Source organism: Anabrus simplex, chromosome 7 (genome assembly GCF_040414725.1).
Source record: "Anabrus simplex isolate iqAnaSimp1 chromosome 7, ASM4041472v1, whole genome shotgun sequence".
NCBI classification, from domain to species: Eukaryota; Metazoa; Arthropoda; class Insecta; order Orthoptera; family Tettigoniidae; genus Anabrus; species Anabrus simplex.
In genome coordinates, this window is record NC_090271.1 from 95,055,801 (window position 1) to 95,072,614 (window position 16,814).

Genomic DNA, 16,814 nt, shown 5'->3' on the forward strand with positions numbered 1-16,814 from the left:
TGATGTTCTTCATGCTGCCTTTTTTGTGTAGTGGATGAATCAAAGCTATTTTCCAATCTTCGGGTAGGGTCTCCTTGTTCCAAATTTCTTCTATTTGCTTTTGCAAGATATCAAGTGATTCCTCTGGGGCATATTTCCATAGTTCTGCTACTACTGAGTCTTCACCCGGCGCTTTGTTATTTTTGAAACGGGCAATGTGGCGCTTGATTTCATCTCTGTGGGGTGGTCTGGAATCTGGGTACCTGAGTAAGGGTTCCTTGGTCGCAATGGCGCTTTGCGGTTTAGAGCAATTAAGTAAATTCTTGAAGTAATCTGCCAGAATGCTGCAATTTTCTTCATTTGACGTCGCCAGTGTGCCGTCCTTTCGCTCAAAGCATAGAGATGGTGGTTTATAGCCAGTGAGTTTTATTATTATTATTATTATTATTATTATTATTATTATTATTATTATTATTATTATTATTATTATTATTATTATTATTTTTATTATTATTATTATTATTATCATCCAAAGATGAGGACGCTCAGAAATTACTGGAAGCAGGAAGAATTAAGATAGGATGGCTATACTGCAGAGTAAGAGCTAGAACCATGTTACCTCGCTGCTTCCGATACCTATCATATGGTCACCTGGCAAAAAACTGCACAGGCCCCGACAGAAGTAAGCTCTGTTTTAAGTGTGGAGAATCTGGCCACAAGGCAGTAGACTGTAAAAAGAACAATCCACAATGTATGCTTTGTACAGACAAGGGTGTCAATGAAGCTAAACGAAATCACATTCCTGGATCAGGAGCATGTGCAATATTTCGTGAAGCTCTGGAGTAGGCAAAAAATCACAGTAAATGATGCGAATACTTCAAGCAAACATACACAGGAGTCAAACAGCTAACAATCTTATGACACAGCTGATTTACGAGATGGAAGTAGACATCGTTATTATTAGCGAACCATATCAAGAGAAGGACCATCCAGGGTGGTTTGTGGATAACCTCGGAACAGCTGCAATTCAGATACCAGATCCAGGAAAAGTCCCAGTAACACAGCTTGGATGCGATGATGGTTTTGTTTGGGTACAGACTGGGGAATCACTATTGTAAGCTGTTATTTTACGCCAAATGAATCTGTTTCCAACTTTCAGATCAAACTTGATGGTCTTGAGGATGTAATACACAGAATGGAAAAAAAACTAGTGGTCGCTGGTGACGTAAATGCTCAAGCGTTGGAATGGGGCATGCCACAAACAGACTCCAGAGGACGTTGTATAATGGAGATGGCAGCCAGAAAGGGTTTGGTGGTCAACAACATTGGAAATGTGCCAACATTTCGACGGCCAGGATGCCAGGGAACAATACCGGATGTAACCTTTTCATCAGAGGATATTACGCCTAAGATTTCTGAATGGCAAGTGATTGAGAACTACACGGGGAGCTATCACCAATATATCATCTTTCGACTGCTCCAAGAATCTCCTCAAGAAAGAAACATTTTGCGCAGGCCAGCAAGGTGGAACATAGCCGGTATCGACAAGGAAACGTTCAGTGATGTAATACGGAATGGAATGGAATGGAGAACATAACTGAAAAATGTTCTGCTCGTAGAGGGAAAAAAGCAGCTGGTGTATGTGTTGAACTCAGTATGCAGCTAATCCATCAAGCATGTAACGCCTCAATGCCCCGAAGGAGACCGCGAAATAGCAAACGCCCAGTGTACTGGTGGACCGAAGAGATTGCTGAACTGTCAAAGAATTGTCTGCGACTTCGACGCAGGGCTCAGAGGATGAGAGGCAGTCAGGAGAATACCTCAGTCACAGCGGAGTACAAGTCAGCGAAGAAGGAACTCCGTAATGCAATCAGAAAAAGTAAAGCCGAAAAATGGTGGGCACTGGCTAAAGAAATAGAAGATGATCCATGGGGACACGGTTATAAGATTGTAATGAAGAAACTCGGGACAATTTCAACCCCGAGTGCAGATCTGCAAACAATTAAACAAATTGTGGATACACTATTCCCAGACCATCCAGAGAGGATTGATTGTGACGACGAAAAAGAACTGGATGATATATCCCTATTCACTGTAGAAGAGCTGAATAGAGCTATTAGCTCTCTTAGAAATAAGAAAACTCCAGGACCAGATGGTATACCTACAGAAGTGCTAAAGATAATAGCAGAACTATGTCCAGAACTGTTGCTGAATATGTACAATCATTGCCTGCAAACGGGTGTTTTTAGTCCCCGATGGAAAATGGCTTGTTTGGTTCTGATCAGCAAAGGAAAACTTGGTGGTTATAGACCTTTATGTATGCTGGACACAGCTGGAAAAGGCCTGGAGAAACTTCTGTAGCCCAGAATCCTCTCAGCAGTTCAACTAGCAGGAGATCTATATGTTCGCCAACATGGATTTCGGAGAGGACACTCAACGCTAGATGCAGTGTGGGAGGTGGTGAATACAGCAGAAAGGGCACAAATGGGAAACCATCATTCCCGTAAATTGACACATCTCGTGACCCTGGATGTGAAGAATGCCTTCAATTCGGCAAGATGGAGCGACATGTTGGTAGCTCTTGAAGAAACTTTCAAGCTACCACAATATCTCATGTGCATAATGAGAGATTACTTCAAAGATCACACTCTGTTGTATGATACGGAAGATGGAGAAAAGACAAAATGCCTGACGGCTGGTGCAGCGCAGGGATCGATCCTTGGTCCAGATCTTTGGAACATAATGTATGATGGCTTGTTACGTGTGGAGATGCCAGAGGACACGAAGCTTGTGGGCTAGGCTGATGATGTGGCCGCCTTAATAGTAGCTCGTAATGTTGAAATGGCTCAAATCAAACTGAACCAGGTGATGCGGTGCATAAAAGAATGGATGATGAGCCACAGTTTAACATTAGCCGAACATAAAACGGAGATATTTCTTCTGACGAGGAAAAGGATCGAAACACTTGTACCAATGACTGTTGGAGACTTAGTGATTGAAACATCTGCGAGCACAAAATATCTAGGAGTGACACTTGACTCCAAGCTCACATTCTGGAATCATATTTTGATAGCGACAGACAAGGCAGTAAAATACATGACTGCACTTAGCAGACTAATGGGAAATATTAAAGGTCCGAAATCCAGTAAACGACGTCTTCTCATGTTGACGGTTCAGTCAGTGCTCCTATATGGCTCTGAAATCTGGGCTGAATCCTTGAGATTTGCTTGGTATCGGAGAAGGATAGCTGCCGTACAACGGAGAGCGGCTTTACGTATTGCATGTGCATACCGCACGGTTTCCGAACCTGCAATCCTCACGGTGGCAGCAATAGCCCCAATAGACCTACTTGCATTGGAGCGACATGAAATCTGGCGTACCCAAGGAGAGCTGGGAAAGATATGTGCACAGAAGTGTGCCTTCAGTCAACGGATGAGGCGATGGCAACTCAGATGGGAAAGTGACCCTCGAGGCAAATGGACCAAGCGACTGATACCACGCTTGGATATCTGGGTCGAAAGGGCCCATGGTGAAGTAAATTACTACCTCACGCAGCTTCTAACAGGGCATGAATATATCCGGAAATTCCTGCATAAAATGGGCAGAGTGAGTGATGCAGCATGCATATACTGTGATGACATTGACGACATATTTCACACCTTTTTTGTATGCGGCCATTGGACGATTCAGAGAAGATGTGTGGAAACTGAACTAGGAGAATTGACAACAGATAATATTATTTCGGTGATGCTGCGAAACCAGGAATCCTGGGATCGTGTGGCAGTGTATGTGGAGAATGTCCTTTGTCAGAAGAAGAATTTGGAAGCATACGAACGTTCGTAAAGGAGAAATGAAGAAAGAAGACATCTGAAAGACAAAGCACGATATCACCCTGAAGTAATGCGAGAGTGGTTCCGGGGTGATGATACACATCGTGGGAAAAGGGTGTGTGGTTTTTAGTGGGTAAGAATCCCACACACCTGTGGAGTGCGGACCCTTCACAAATGTCTTTTGAAGATTTTCCACAAACCCTCGATAAAAAAATTTTTTTTTTTTTTTTTTTTTTTTGCTATTTGGTTTAACGTCGCACCGACACAGATAGGTCTTATGGTGACGATGGGACAGGACAGGGCTAGGAGTGGGAAGGAAGCGGCCGTGGCCTTAATTAAGGTACAGCCCCAGCATTCGCCTGGTGTGAAAATGGGAAACCACAGAAAACCATTTTCAGGGCTGCCGACAGTGGGATTCGAACCTACTATCTCACGAATACTGGATACTGGCCGCACTTAAGCGACTGCAGCTATCGAGCTCGGTATTATTATTACTTTTATCATTATTATGATATATATATATATATATATATATATATATATATATATATATACATATAAAATTTGCTGGGGCCATCAAGGACTACGTTAAGTCTTGTTGCATTTGACACTGAACTTGGCCTTCTTTAGAGCCCAAATTTCCCTCATTCTTTGTGAGTGGGCCTGCTTACGCTCCTCTGTCCAAGGGGCACCGTGTCTTCTCTTTGGTTGCTCGTCTCAGTTTAGCCCATTCGTCAATATTTTCTTGCAGAAGAGATCTCTGTTAAGGGCGTCTTCAACTGAGATGTGTACCATTTGCAGGTCTTCTTTGGTATTTCTAAACCAGGGAATTGTGGTTTTGTGGTTTGAATAAAAAAAGTGAAAGATTTCTTTAATTAACTTTCTTCCATCCATTCTTTTCAGATGACCGTAAAATCATGCCTGTCTTTTTCTGATTGTGTTGGTAATTTTCTCTATTTTGCTGTAGACTTCCTTGTTGAATCTCTTTTGATGGATTCCATTTCTGTACTTTGATCCCAAGATTCCTCTCACAAATTTTGTGTTCTCTTTTCTCCAGTTCTTCAAGGAGTCCTTTGTTGGCATTTAGAGACAGGGTTTTGGCTGCATATAGAACTACTGGCTTCAGAACTGTTTCATAGTGACGTATCTTGGTGTTTTGGGAAAGGCATTTTTTTGTTGTAGATTGTGCGGGGTGTTTGGTAGGCTATTTCCAGTTTGCGTACTCGCTCCTGAAGTGCTTCTTTGTCCAGTCCATTTTTCATGATGATCTCACCCAGGTATTTGAATTTGTCTACTCGGGTGATGTCCCCGTATTTTGTATGTAGTTTTGGTGGAGACTCTTTGATGTTAGTCATTACTTCTATTTTCTCAAACAATATCTGCAAACCAGTTTGTTCGGCAATTTCCTTTAAAATTTCAACTTGAGCTCTAGCGGTTTCTATGTCGTTTGAGAGAACAGCAATATCATCGGCAAATGCTAAGCAGTCTGTTGCGATCCCCTTGGATTTGGTTCTTATTCTCAATGGACTGTAGTTGGTTTCCTGTAATCTCACCCGCCAGGTTCTGATGATCTTTTTAAGAACACAGTTGAAGAGTATCGGGGATAGCCCATCACCTTGTCGGACTCCGGTTTTGATGTCAAAGGAATGCGAGACCCATCCGTGGAACTTCACCTTGGATTTTGTATCGGTCAGGGTGGCTCTAATTAATGCCAGCAGTTTCAAATCAACTCCAAATTCATTTAAGATATTTAGCAGGACTTCCCGGTCAATGGAGTCGTACACTTTCTAAAGTCCACAAAGACAGACACATACTGCTTGGACCTTAGTGTACAATATCTGATGATCATTTTGAGATTTTAGATCTGTTCAGCTGTTGAGCGGCCTGTTCTGAACCCTCCTTGGTATTCACCTATTTGATGTTCGACTTGTGCTTCCAAACGCTCCAGGATGGCAAGTGATAGAATTTTGTAAGTCACGGGTAGCAAAGATATTCCTCTGTAGTTGTTGATGTTCTTCATGCTGCCTTTTTTGTGTAATGGATGGATCAAAGCTATTTTCCAATCTTCGGGTAGGGTCTCCTTGTTCCAAATTTCTTCTATTTGCTTTTGCAAGATATCAAGTGATTCCTCTGGGGCATATTTCCATAGTTCTGCTACTACTGAGTCTTCACCCGGCGCTTTGTTATTTTTGAGACGGGCAATGTGGCGCTTGATTTCATCTCTGTGGGGTGGTGTGGAATCTGGGTACCTGAGTAAGGGTTCCTTGGCCTCAATGGCGCTTTGCGGTTTAGATCAATTAAGTAAATTCTTGAAGTAATCTGTCAGAATGCTGCAATTTTCTTCATTTGACGTTGCCAGTGTGCCGTCCTTTCGCACAAAGCATAGAGATGGTGGTTGATAGCCAGTGAGTTTGCGTCTGAAGGCTCTGTAGTACTCTCTGCTTTCATTCTTCTTAAAGTTTTGGTCTATCTTTTCAATGAGAGATTTTTCGTATTTACGTTTCTCAGTTCTGAACACCCTAGCTGCTTGGGCACGTTGAGTTTTGTAGGTTTCCCAATCATTTTCTGATTTCGTAGAGTAGTACTGTTTCCACGCATTGAGTCTTTCTTGGAGCACTGATTCGCAGGTACTATTCCACCAGGCATGCTTTTTGCTTCTCATTGTCGAAGCGTGTGATCTGTTTGGTTGTCTTCCTTGTGTTTGCGGGAATTGGTTTGAATTTGATAAGAGGCATATAATGATCTGAAGCCACATTGATGCCTTTCTTTACTTTGACATTCATAATCTCAGGGCTGTTTCTCCGGAGATTGCAACATGATCAATTTGGAACTCTCCGAGAGCTTGGACGGGAGAACGCCAAGTAATTTGCTTTCTGGGTAGATGGCGAAAGAGGGTTGATATGACCTGCAGGTTGTGATTTTCGCAAATGGACACCAGTCTTTTGCCGTTGGGATTTGTTCTTTTGTGATCAGGGTAATTACCTATAACTTTCTTGTACTTCTGTTCACGACCTAGTTGAGCATTGAAGTCACCCAAAAGAAGCTTGACATGGTGTTTGGGGATTTTGTTTAATTTTTCATCCAGTAGGTCCCAGAAATTATCAACTTCGTCTGGATCAGACTTGTTCTTATCGTTTGTAGGAGCATGTGCGTTAACTAGCGCGTAGGTTTTGTTCGCGCATTTAATTGTGAGTATGGACAATCTGTCATTCACAGGTTCGAAATTTGCAACCGATTTAAGGATCTTGGTTCTAACAGCAAACGTGGTTCCAAGCATCACAGCTCCATTGAGGATTCCTTTTTGCACTTTGCTCTTGAAAAATCGGTAGCCTTCAGATTCAAAAATCTCTTCATCTGGGTACCTTGTTTCCTGTAGGGCCATTATGGATATCTGATTTTCGTGAGGAGCTTTGGTGAGGGTTTTCAGCTTGCCAGTTTGTGTAAGTGAATTTATGTTGAAAGTTGCTGGAAAGGTTTTAGATTTTGGCCTGAGTTTTTGACTCTTCGGGGTACACTGAGACGCTCCGATTCGTCTCTTGCGTGATGTCGAGTCTTCCCCAGAATCCGAACGAGACTCGTGCACCGTGGTGTTCACGACGAGGGATTTATCTGAAGATTTACCCCCTGGGGAATGTTTCTTGAAATGTTGTGCCATCATGCTTTTTGACTTGACTTTGCTTTGGACGAGTACCCATCCTTTTACAACTAGGGTTGTTAGCCCTAGAGGTTGCCTCAAGATGTTTTCTGGCTTCTGGTCATTTACCAGTCTTCGCCGTAACCCTGGCAAGGGACCAGTTTTTTTTTCACGGTGGTATTTTATTTCCCTACTACCCTCTGACTCTGCTGGCGGCAGAGCCAGCGAGCTTCCCCAATTCCAATGGGATGCGCCCGATGGAGGTAACTGGTAAATCCCCACATGGGTATTATTATTATTATTATTATTATTATTATTATTATTATTATTATTATTATTATTATTATTATTATTATTATTATTATTATTAAAGAACTCACGTAGAGTCCAATGTCAGCAATATGCTCGAGTAGATGTTTTCAATAGCATCTTGCTACAAATTAGGAAAGCAGCAGCACTGCAGTCTGACACATCTGTTTATCCTATAATACAGATATGGAGCTTTATACAGCACATGAGATTACACAAGTAATACACTCTGATTATTTAGATCAAATCACTGGTAATTATGGCTTTCATAAGCAGAAGCGGGTCAAGCAGTTTGCAATATGTAATAAGTATTAGCAGTGCAAAAATTACGATGTACTTTGTTGAAGATGTACGAGATAATGAAAGTGATATTGATTTCATCTTAGGTGATTTTGATGATATAGAAAAGAATATTTGTGAAGTTGTTAGTTTAAGTAGTGAAAGTGATGTAGATGAATAGTTACATTCATGTAAGGTTGAGGGAGGAATCAGGTATGTGGAGTGCAGGCAACAAAGGCCTGTACATAAAACAGCATAGATACAATGATGGATGTATGTTCAAACACACACAGGACTATCTGAAGCAATGTAAGTAATTGTTCCTTCACATGTGGGACATAGTTATTTACAACAGCCTGGTCATTTGGAGAGCCCTAAAGGTCTTGGCAGTCTTCTATTCCCGTCTCGCAGTAGTGCACGGCCTGATTGAACAGCACCATGTGCCATGCCCCATCCACATGGGGAGGGAGGGGGGTAAAACTTCAATGAAGCCCTTGTCCTTTTAGGCTAAAAGAGAGACATTTCATCTCCATGCTTCCATCCACAGACAAGAAAAAATATGCTAGCCAGTGATGAGTGTTGTGTCAGAATGAAAGGTGTTATGGAATTTGTAAGAACAATATGCACTACTTGCAGTAATGTACCCTTGTGCTGCAACCCCTATTTCTAGGCATATTAAACTGAACACATAATAATAAAATAAAAATACATTTTGTTAGTATTTAAAGAAAAGTTTTTTTTTTCCAAAACATTCAATAAAATACAAGGAATGTTTGATCGAAATAATCTGCGATAAATCTATGTCCATAACATGCGCCCGGCATTTTCTGCTTGATGACAATTTGTCATCCATAATGGGGAATGAGTTAATACATAAATTTCTACGTGGCTTCTTAGAAAGCATTTTATCAGGGCTTTACTGTATTTAACTATTTTAAGGTAATACAGAATCAGGTCTTCCTACAGATATTTGGAGACTGAATAGTGAAATGAGTAACAGTCTATATTTAAAAAAAATCATCAAAATTAGAGAAGTATTGCTTATTATGAATTGTCTTGAAATTTACCTGTTTCTCAGCTAAGGCTTCATCAAAGAGTTCCTGAGCTTTCCGTTTTTCTTCTTCTTTTTCTTCCAGGGCAGCTTGGGCTTCATCATAGTCTTTTTGAGCAGCAGCAAGTTTTGACCGCTGAAAAGCAAGGTTGGCCTTCAAAGGAAGAACTTCTTTGTTCACAGCATAGAATGCTGCCATAGAGATAGTCCACTGGAGCAATCCAGCCACATTGCCACAAACTTGTTTGGCCATTTCATATGTATATTGAGGATAGTCAAAATATGGTTGTAGAAGTTCTACCATCTCACCATTGATTTTATCTTTGGGGAAATTTTGCAAGTTAAACATAAATCGGACATCAGCCATAACCTTCAGAGATTCCGACCATGAAGCTACGAGAAAATGCCGATCTTCATCCCTTATAACCTGTGTAAGTCTTTTTTGGAATAATATTAATACACAATCCATAATGAGAGTAACCAAGTGAGGTGGCTTTCCAAGTTTCCTGACAGTGGCAATATCACTGCCCTTGATAGTTTTAAGAGCATCTTCTGCTGCTTTGAGAGCAGGCAGAGCTGCCATTAACTTCTGGTCGGCTTTTGCTTTATCAACAGAAATACCATCTACTATCTTCTGTGCCTTTTCTGCTTTTACTGCCACAGCTTGCTTTACTCGTTCAGCTTCCTGAGCTACAGCAGTGACCTCCTTCAGAACTTCTTCAGCTTTGGCAGAGGCTATTGATGTTTCCTTCTCCATCACAATCAGATCTTTACGTAGAGAATCAACATTCACAGAAGCTTCTTCCAATTTTCCAAGGCCTAGTTTTATTCTCACGGCTAAGGCATTAATATTCACCAGATGTTCACGGTAGATTTTCTTGTAACCATCAAGGAAAGAAAGAAATGATTTTGGTGTTACATAAGTTGGCCTTCTAAACCGTTCAAAGTATTTAACACATACATCTGAAACACCATCTTGAACAGCTCCCATTAATTCAATCATTGCGCTTTTAACATCTGGAGAACAAACCATCTTGAAACTTGTTAGAAAATGTTTGGATACTTCTACAAGAGCATCCTTAGGCCACTTTGAATACCAGTCCATGGTACATCCTGATATCAAACCAGGAAATTTCAAAGCACGGGAACGGAACTTCTCCCCAACAGGGGAGAAACAGAGTACAATATGTAAATTAGTCCTTGCTCGTGATATGAAGAACTCGGACAAATTATCAACTGTAGCTGGGTACTTGGGCTTTACCTTTTTCATTATTGGAATTAAGGAACTATGTATTTCATCAATTTCATCTTTTGGAAAGAGATTGGCTACTTCACCAGAACTTAAAACATTATTAAGGTATTCCAGAAAAGCTTCATCTTTTATATCATTATCTGTGAATATAAAAGTAACACCATGCCCTTCCAACCCTGAAAGTCTGTATAGATGCTTCAGATCATCCATGAAGTTACTCACATTATATGATCTAGTAAGAGTAATCTGATGGGACTTATAACCAGCTATATATGATGCTAACCTTGTAAGAGACTGTTTTCCAGAGCCACCAACACCTACTAAGAGAGCATTGCCTCGAGCAGTACGGATAATCCGTGAAACAATCATAAGATGTACCAAAGCATCATGAAAGAATACTAAATCCATGTTAGCACCATGAATATTTTCATTATAGGAAGCCATGTACTGAAATAACTTTTCAAGTACAAATTCATAACTTGGGATTAGCTCATAAATTTTAGGTGGTTCTAAACTTATCTCCTCATCTTCTTCACCAGTAGCTTCAGGAGGCTCTCTCAGAAAATCTACAAAATAATATTCCTCTGGATCATAGTAAGTAAAGTCTTCTGATGTGAGATTTGTGCTAACACACTGTGTCATATTTTTATTAAACCAATCACGATCTCCTTTATTTATGAACCGATCTGAAATAACTCTGCGACATTCATGTGCCCACAGCTTTAATAGAGTACTCACATCTGGTAATTCTTTGTCTTTGATGTATAGAATTCCCTCCCATATACGTGACAAATCCCGTAAATTGAATATGTAATGAAACTTAGCTGGAGTAGGCAACATTTTTCCTTTTGTTTGCTGCCACAAACGTCGAGTCAGAGGTACTAATTTGGGTATAAAATCAACAATTTCTTGTTTGAAACGGCTTTCACAGAAGTAACCAGTACCAATTGCACTGAATATTTTATCCACAGATCTGTTTGAGGGTAAAGTACAATTAAATATATTGAATTGTCTTTTGAGTCTTGGAGGTATGTCATTTCTGCCTCCACCAGGGTGATTCATTGCTGCCAATATTTGAATATCTACTATAGTAGAAAAATCTCCAGGCTTATCTAGTGAGTAGAAGCCACGCATTTCCATAAGCTGGCGCACAATTTCATTTGTCACCTGATCTCCCCACTCATTGATGATAGGCATATTAATATCGTCTATAAATATAGTCATTCGACGACCTGTAGGGGGTCCATACGTCGTGCCTACACGCTTATCCATGTAACTTTCTATTATTCTCTGGAACATGTTGGGAGTGGTTGCTGAAGAAAAGCTCAGACTTTTACTCATGTGAACTTCAGGATCATATCTAGACATGTAACCTTTTACCATGACAGTCTTTGCAGTGCCCTGCTCCCCAATTAACAGAACAGCCTTATACTGCTTAGCAATCACATCCATAAGATAAGTAGTACAGACATTATCAATGTTAGGGACTAATATACTGGAATATTCAGGAACAGAATCTTCTGGATATATAAATTCTTCAACCAGAGCACTCCAGTGTTGCCACTCTCCACCTTCAGTTACCATATATTCAAATATTGTTTCCCCATCTTTGACCTTGGGCCAGTCAAGCTTTGATTCATGTTTGAGCACAAATTCTTCCATTCTTTCACGATCATCAAGTTCAAGGACTGCACCAAGACTCCACATTAGAGCAAAGAGAAAAATCTTTTCTATATGGCGTGATGATAAGATTTTTGTTTCATCCTCATTCATCATCAAGCCCTGAAGCATATCTGTACATTGACGAATATAGATACTCTCTAGAATCCTCATTTTTGCAAGTAGACGTACTTGAACAAATGTATGCAACTCATTATAAATCTTATTGAAGAGAGGTTCTAATATATCTCTCTCATGCTGAGAACGTTTCAAGAGCCATCCTTGCATAATAGGGTTCCATGGAAGGGCAGATGAACTAATAAATACCATTCCCATCCGTGACACTGTAGCAGGAGATGCATTGTCTACATTATCTGGTTCAAAGATGAGTTTGCAATTTGAAGCCATAGTAATGCGGTCACCATTTGCTAAAGTCAATGTCTTATTGTCATCCAAGACAGAATTGAGATTCTCAATCCAAACAGCATCCACAGGTCCATCCAGCACCAACCAAATGTCTTCAGCTTTCCTAGTTTTCAAAGTTTTACGCCAAAGGGTAGAAAATATACCATCTGTCCAGTCATTTGTAGCAACATCCAGACGTCCAAACATCTGTGGAGCTGTAATGGCTTTAGGATTCATGCGCATTTCTCTGTGTGGCCTTCCGCACTCTGTCAGGGCTCTCATCAATGTGTGCATACACATTGTTTTTCCAGCTCCTGTTGGCCCTAGAGCCATTAACCCATGGCGTACTAAAGAGGTCTCATAAAACTGAACCACCTTCAGATTCCAAGATGGATGGTTTATGAGTTCCATTTCTTTCGTAGCAACTGTTATTCCATATTGTAGGTCTTTGTATGAAGATGTAGTTAGTCTTATTCCAGGAAAAAGATCTTCAATTAATGAGATAAATAATGGTTCATCCTCATCAACTAATTTTGAGAGATTCATATCTCTCAGGACTCTCATTACACATTTTTCTTCTGTATCCTGTGGATTTGCTCTTTTTTGTGCACCTAATGTTCTCAGCACAGATAAAATATTTCTCAGCCCAAAATCATAATGCACTTGCTTACTCAGTTGTTCCTCACATAGTTTGTAAAGAGTAAAAAATTTCTGGGAAAGTTTAATGTTGTCAATAAATCCACAACTTGCAAGTTTGACACGAATGATGATCTGCCTGTCAGGTACCATCATAGCAACAGTACGAAAATTAATTTTCAAATTCTCAGGTAATTCTTGCCTCCCTGCATAACCTGGATTCATTGTCAAAAAAATCCCAAATTCAGGGTTAATTGACACTATATCACCATCACTGAAGACAAAAGATGTCTTTCTTTCCTTCTTTGCTGTTAGTACTATAGCAATCTGTTGAGCAGCAACAGAGAGCACAGGGAGTTCAATGCGATTAAATTCATCAAAGCAGCCCCATGATCCTGACTGGGCAAGGCCTTTAAAAATTCTTCCCAGACCTCTGAAATCCATTTGATCAGAGCAGTTAAAAACAACAACGTACTTTCCCAATGCCTTGCCCATATCTTTTGTAGTTTCTGTTTTTCCAGTCCCAGCAGGACCTGCAGGAGCACCACCCATGCTCATTCCAATTGCCTGAGCCAGAGTTATATAACATCTGTCAGTCAGAGGCGTGATAACAAGTCTCTCTGTGCAACCAAGGAACTCATTCTGATAGATAAAATCAACATCAGTTATTTTAACAATACACTCATCTGTATCTTCCACAAAATAGAAACGTGCTTGTTTTAACCACTCAAAGTCATTCACGTTTCTAACACGCAAACGACAAAGATCATCAAATATATCTCTCTGATGCAAGTGTATTGTAATCAAAGTTTCAAACTTAACTCTTTCAAAAGGAGTAAGATATTTTACCGTTTGTTCAATGAAGAGGTTAAGAAGTTCCAAAAAGAATTCATTGGTATGTTTCATTATAGTTTTATCAACTTTGGCATGAGCTAAGGCATATTCTGAATCAAAGGTCCATATCAATTGAATTCCAAGCAACCCAACTTGTGCAGGAAATCTACGTATCATTTCCAGAACGTCAAAATTAGGATCCTTTATATAGATTGCTACTTCAGTAATCACGGCTGCAAGAGACTGCTGCTGCATTTTCAGTAATGATCCCAACCATACTTCAACTCCCCCAGTACATACTACTTCCTTTTCTAAAGCAATCCTTTCATTCTCACGTGATTCCACAGCAGTGATAAGGTCATATTCTTTAGGATGAAACACAACCATTGCCACATTATCAAATACACTTAGCAGATGGTTTTGAATATTGTGACTATCAGAAGCTTGGCCTAGAATCTCCAAGAGAGATGGGTCTGAAACAAAGAAAAATCTGGGGAATATTAATCTCTTGGCTTCCAAGTATCCTGACAAGGATTTTTGACAAGTTTCCAACTGCTCGAGAAGGTGAGGAAGATATGAATGCAGACCAAGATCATCAGATGTACAATTCTCAATCACATTTTTAACTCTAGATGCATGCTGCATGATTTTTACCCATGTTTTATCAATAGTGTTGAAGCGTTTAGCTTCAGCAGGCAATTGTTTAGCAATATCTCCTCCAACAAACACAGCCTCGAGATAAATCCACAGATTCTGCACTTGGAGCCAGTTCTCCAATATTTCTGATGTCATACTCAAATTATGTACCCATTGCTGAATGTCTTTCTTATAAGGTACATTATAGCGATTAGTTAAAAGAGAGCTCAGAATCATTTGACTGTCTTCCAATAAAGCAATTATCTCATGCGTATGTGCACCCTTTAATAGCAACTCACCCCTTGTCTTGAAAGATGAGAATTCTAATTCCACCATAGACCAGTCAGCAATTACCTGATTAAGTTTTGCCTCAATTTCTCTTTCTTTCACAGCACTGATGCATATATCTTCCACATCATCCTTATATTTAAGAAGTGGAGCTTCCATTACAGATTTCAATGTGAATAATTCAGAGTCTGTTTCAAACTCATAATTACAAAGTTTTGACAAACGCTTCCAATGTCTATCTTTCATTGCTTTATCTGTCATCATTTCAAGAAGAGGAATTGTTTCAGAGAAATCATCAATCTTCTTTTTCAAGTCCTGGAATGCTGGCCAATCTTTCAGGCCTTTTGGTAACTTCTGACACCTGAGTTTAAAGTCTAAGATTTCAGTATTTATGGCTTCTATATCAATATCTGACCACAGGATATCATAATACCCATCTACTGCTGTCATAACTTGCTTATAAAGACTATATAGCTTAGAAAGAAGATTCAAATCCTTCTTCCGTTTATGTAGAATGGGATATTCACTGATGTCCATGCCAAATAATTTTTCACCACTAATGGTTGCTTCATATCGCTCCCACAAATCATCAAAACGTGCTTGGAAAAGGAGTACTCTATCACTAGCTTCTGTAGCAGATATTCCAACAACCATAGGACCTTTTAATTCAAAGTCATTATCAAAATCTGCAAGATCATTCTCAAAAGCTTCTCTTCCTTCAAGTAGCTGCATTCTGTAAGGATCTTGCACCATACTCAGATCTTCTAGAACTCTTTTTGAACTTTCAATCATGTTGTCAAAATTATATCTCAGGATGTCTACTTGATCAACATCTATTTTAGGGACAGTTACATCATATTTTACAAATAATGCATACACCTCCTCAATGTCATTCAAGGACTGATCAAATTCAATAAAATTTTCACGGATATCATTAAGACATGCCATCTGCAGTCGTACATCATCCAGATCCTGTATTTTTCGCTGTAGAATATTAGATTTTTCACTAATGTAATTCACCATCTTGTACAGTTTATCTTTGTAACTCTCACTCAGATAATTTCCAAGAAGATGCTTCCAGGCATTACATTCAACTTGGAGGGCCAATTTCAGTTTATCTAGGGGAAAAAAAAAAAAGACATTTAGTTTTTATATATTCTTTCATTACCACTTAAAAGGAAAATAAACAAGAAATACTGTGAAATTAAAATATCCAAGAAGATTCTTCCAAGCATTACACACAACTTGGAGGGCCAATTTCAGTTTAATCAGGGGATAGTCTTTATTTATTCATGCATTATCAATTAAAAGGAAAATGACAAGAAATATGGTAATTAAAAGGAAAATGACAAGAAATATGATAAGAAGATAACATGAGTGGAATACTGACAGAATGGTTTTTATAGGTATATAAAATCTTCACTCAGTTGACAGTTACCACAATGGAAAAAGTATAACAAGACAATGAAATTAATAATTTTGGCTTACAATAATAATTCTGTTCATTACATTATTCTTATATCATTAAGGTACAAGAATTATTACATATAGCAATGATTTCTATATTGTATTATATGCACTGAAGTGAAAAGAATATGTATAAAAAGTGTAATTGAATAGCCTGGCAAGTGTTCACACTGGAAATAATAGATGCTTGAACAGTGGAAGTAAACTATCATATGACATTATAAAAGGACAAGAACAGTAAAAGTACTTAAACTTGATTTGTAAAAGACAAAAAAGACAAAATTATTGACAGCACGTAAATAAATAAATAAATAAAAGAAAAGCAAGAAAAATATTTTTGTGACTTGTTAAATAAATGTAACAGCATGATATAATAAAACAAAGGACATGAGAAGTTGAATCAGACATTGTAAAGGCAGAGTAGAAACTAGCAGTTAAAAATTATGAACTCAGAGAAAACTGTGAGAGAAGATTGTAGTTTCAGTCCAAAAATAGATATACCAACATATAAAAACTGCTCAAGAGTATTGATTCAGCACAAAATTACAATTTAAA

General features: G+C 39.2%; 1 protein-coding gene across 1 annotated transcript in view; it reads right to left on the reverse strand.

Annotated features, from left to right (window-relative positions):
• Positions 1 to 16,814, reverse strand: part of kl-3 (dynein heavy chain 8, axonemal kl-3) — a 232,356-nt gene that overhangs the window by 215,475 nt on the left and 67 nt on the right. The window contains exon 2 of the mRNA XM_067151919.2: positions 9,099 to 15,910. Within this exon, the coding sequence (XP_067008020.2) occupies positions 9,099 to 15,910 (6,812 nt within the window). The remainder of the gene's footprint in view (positions 1 to 9,098; positions 15,911 to 16,814) is intronic.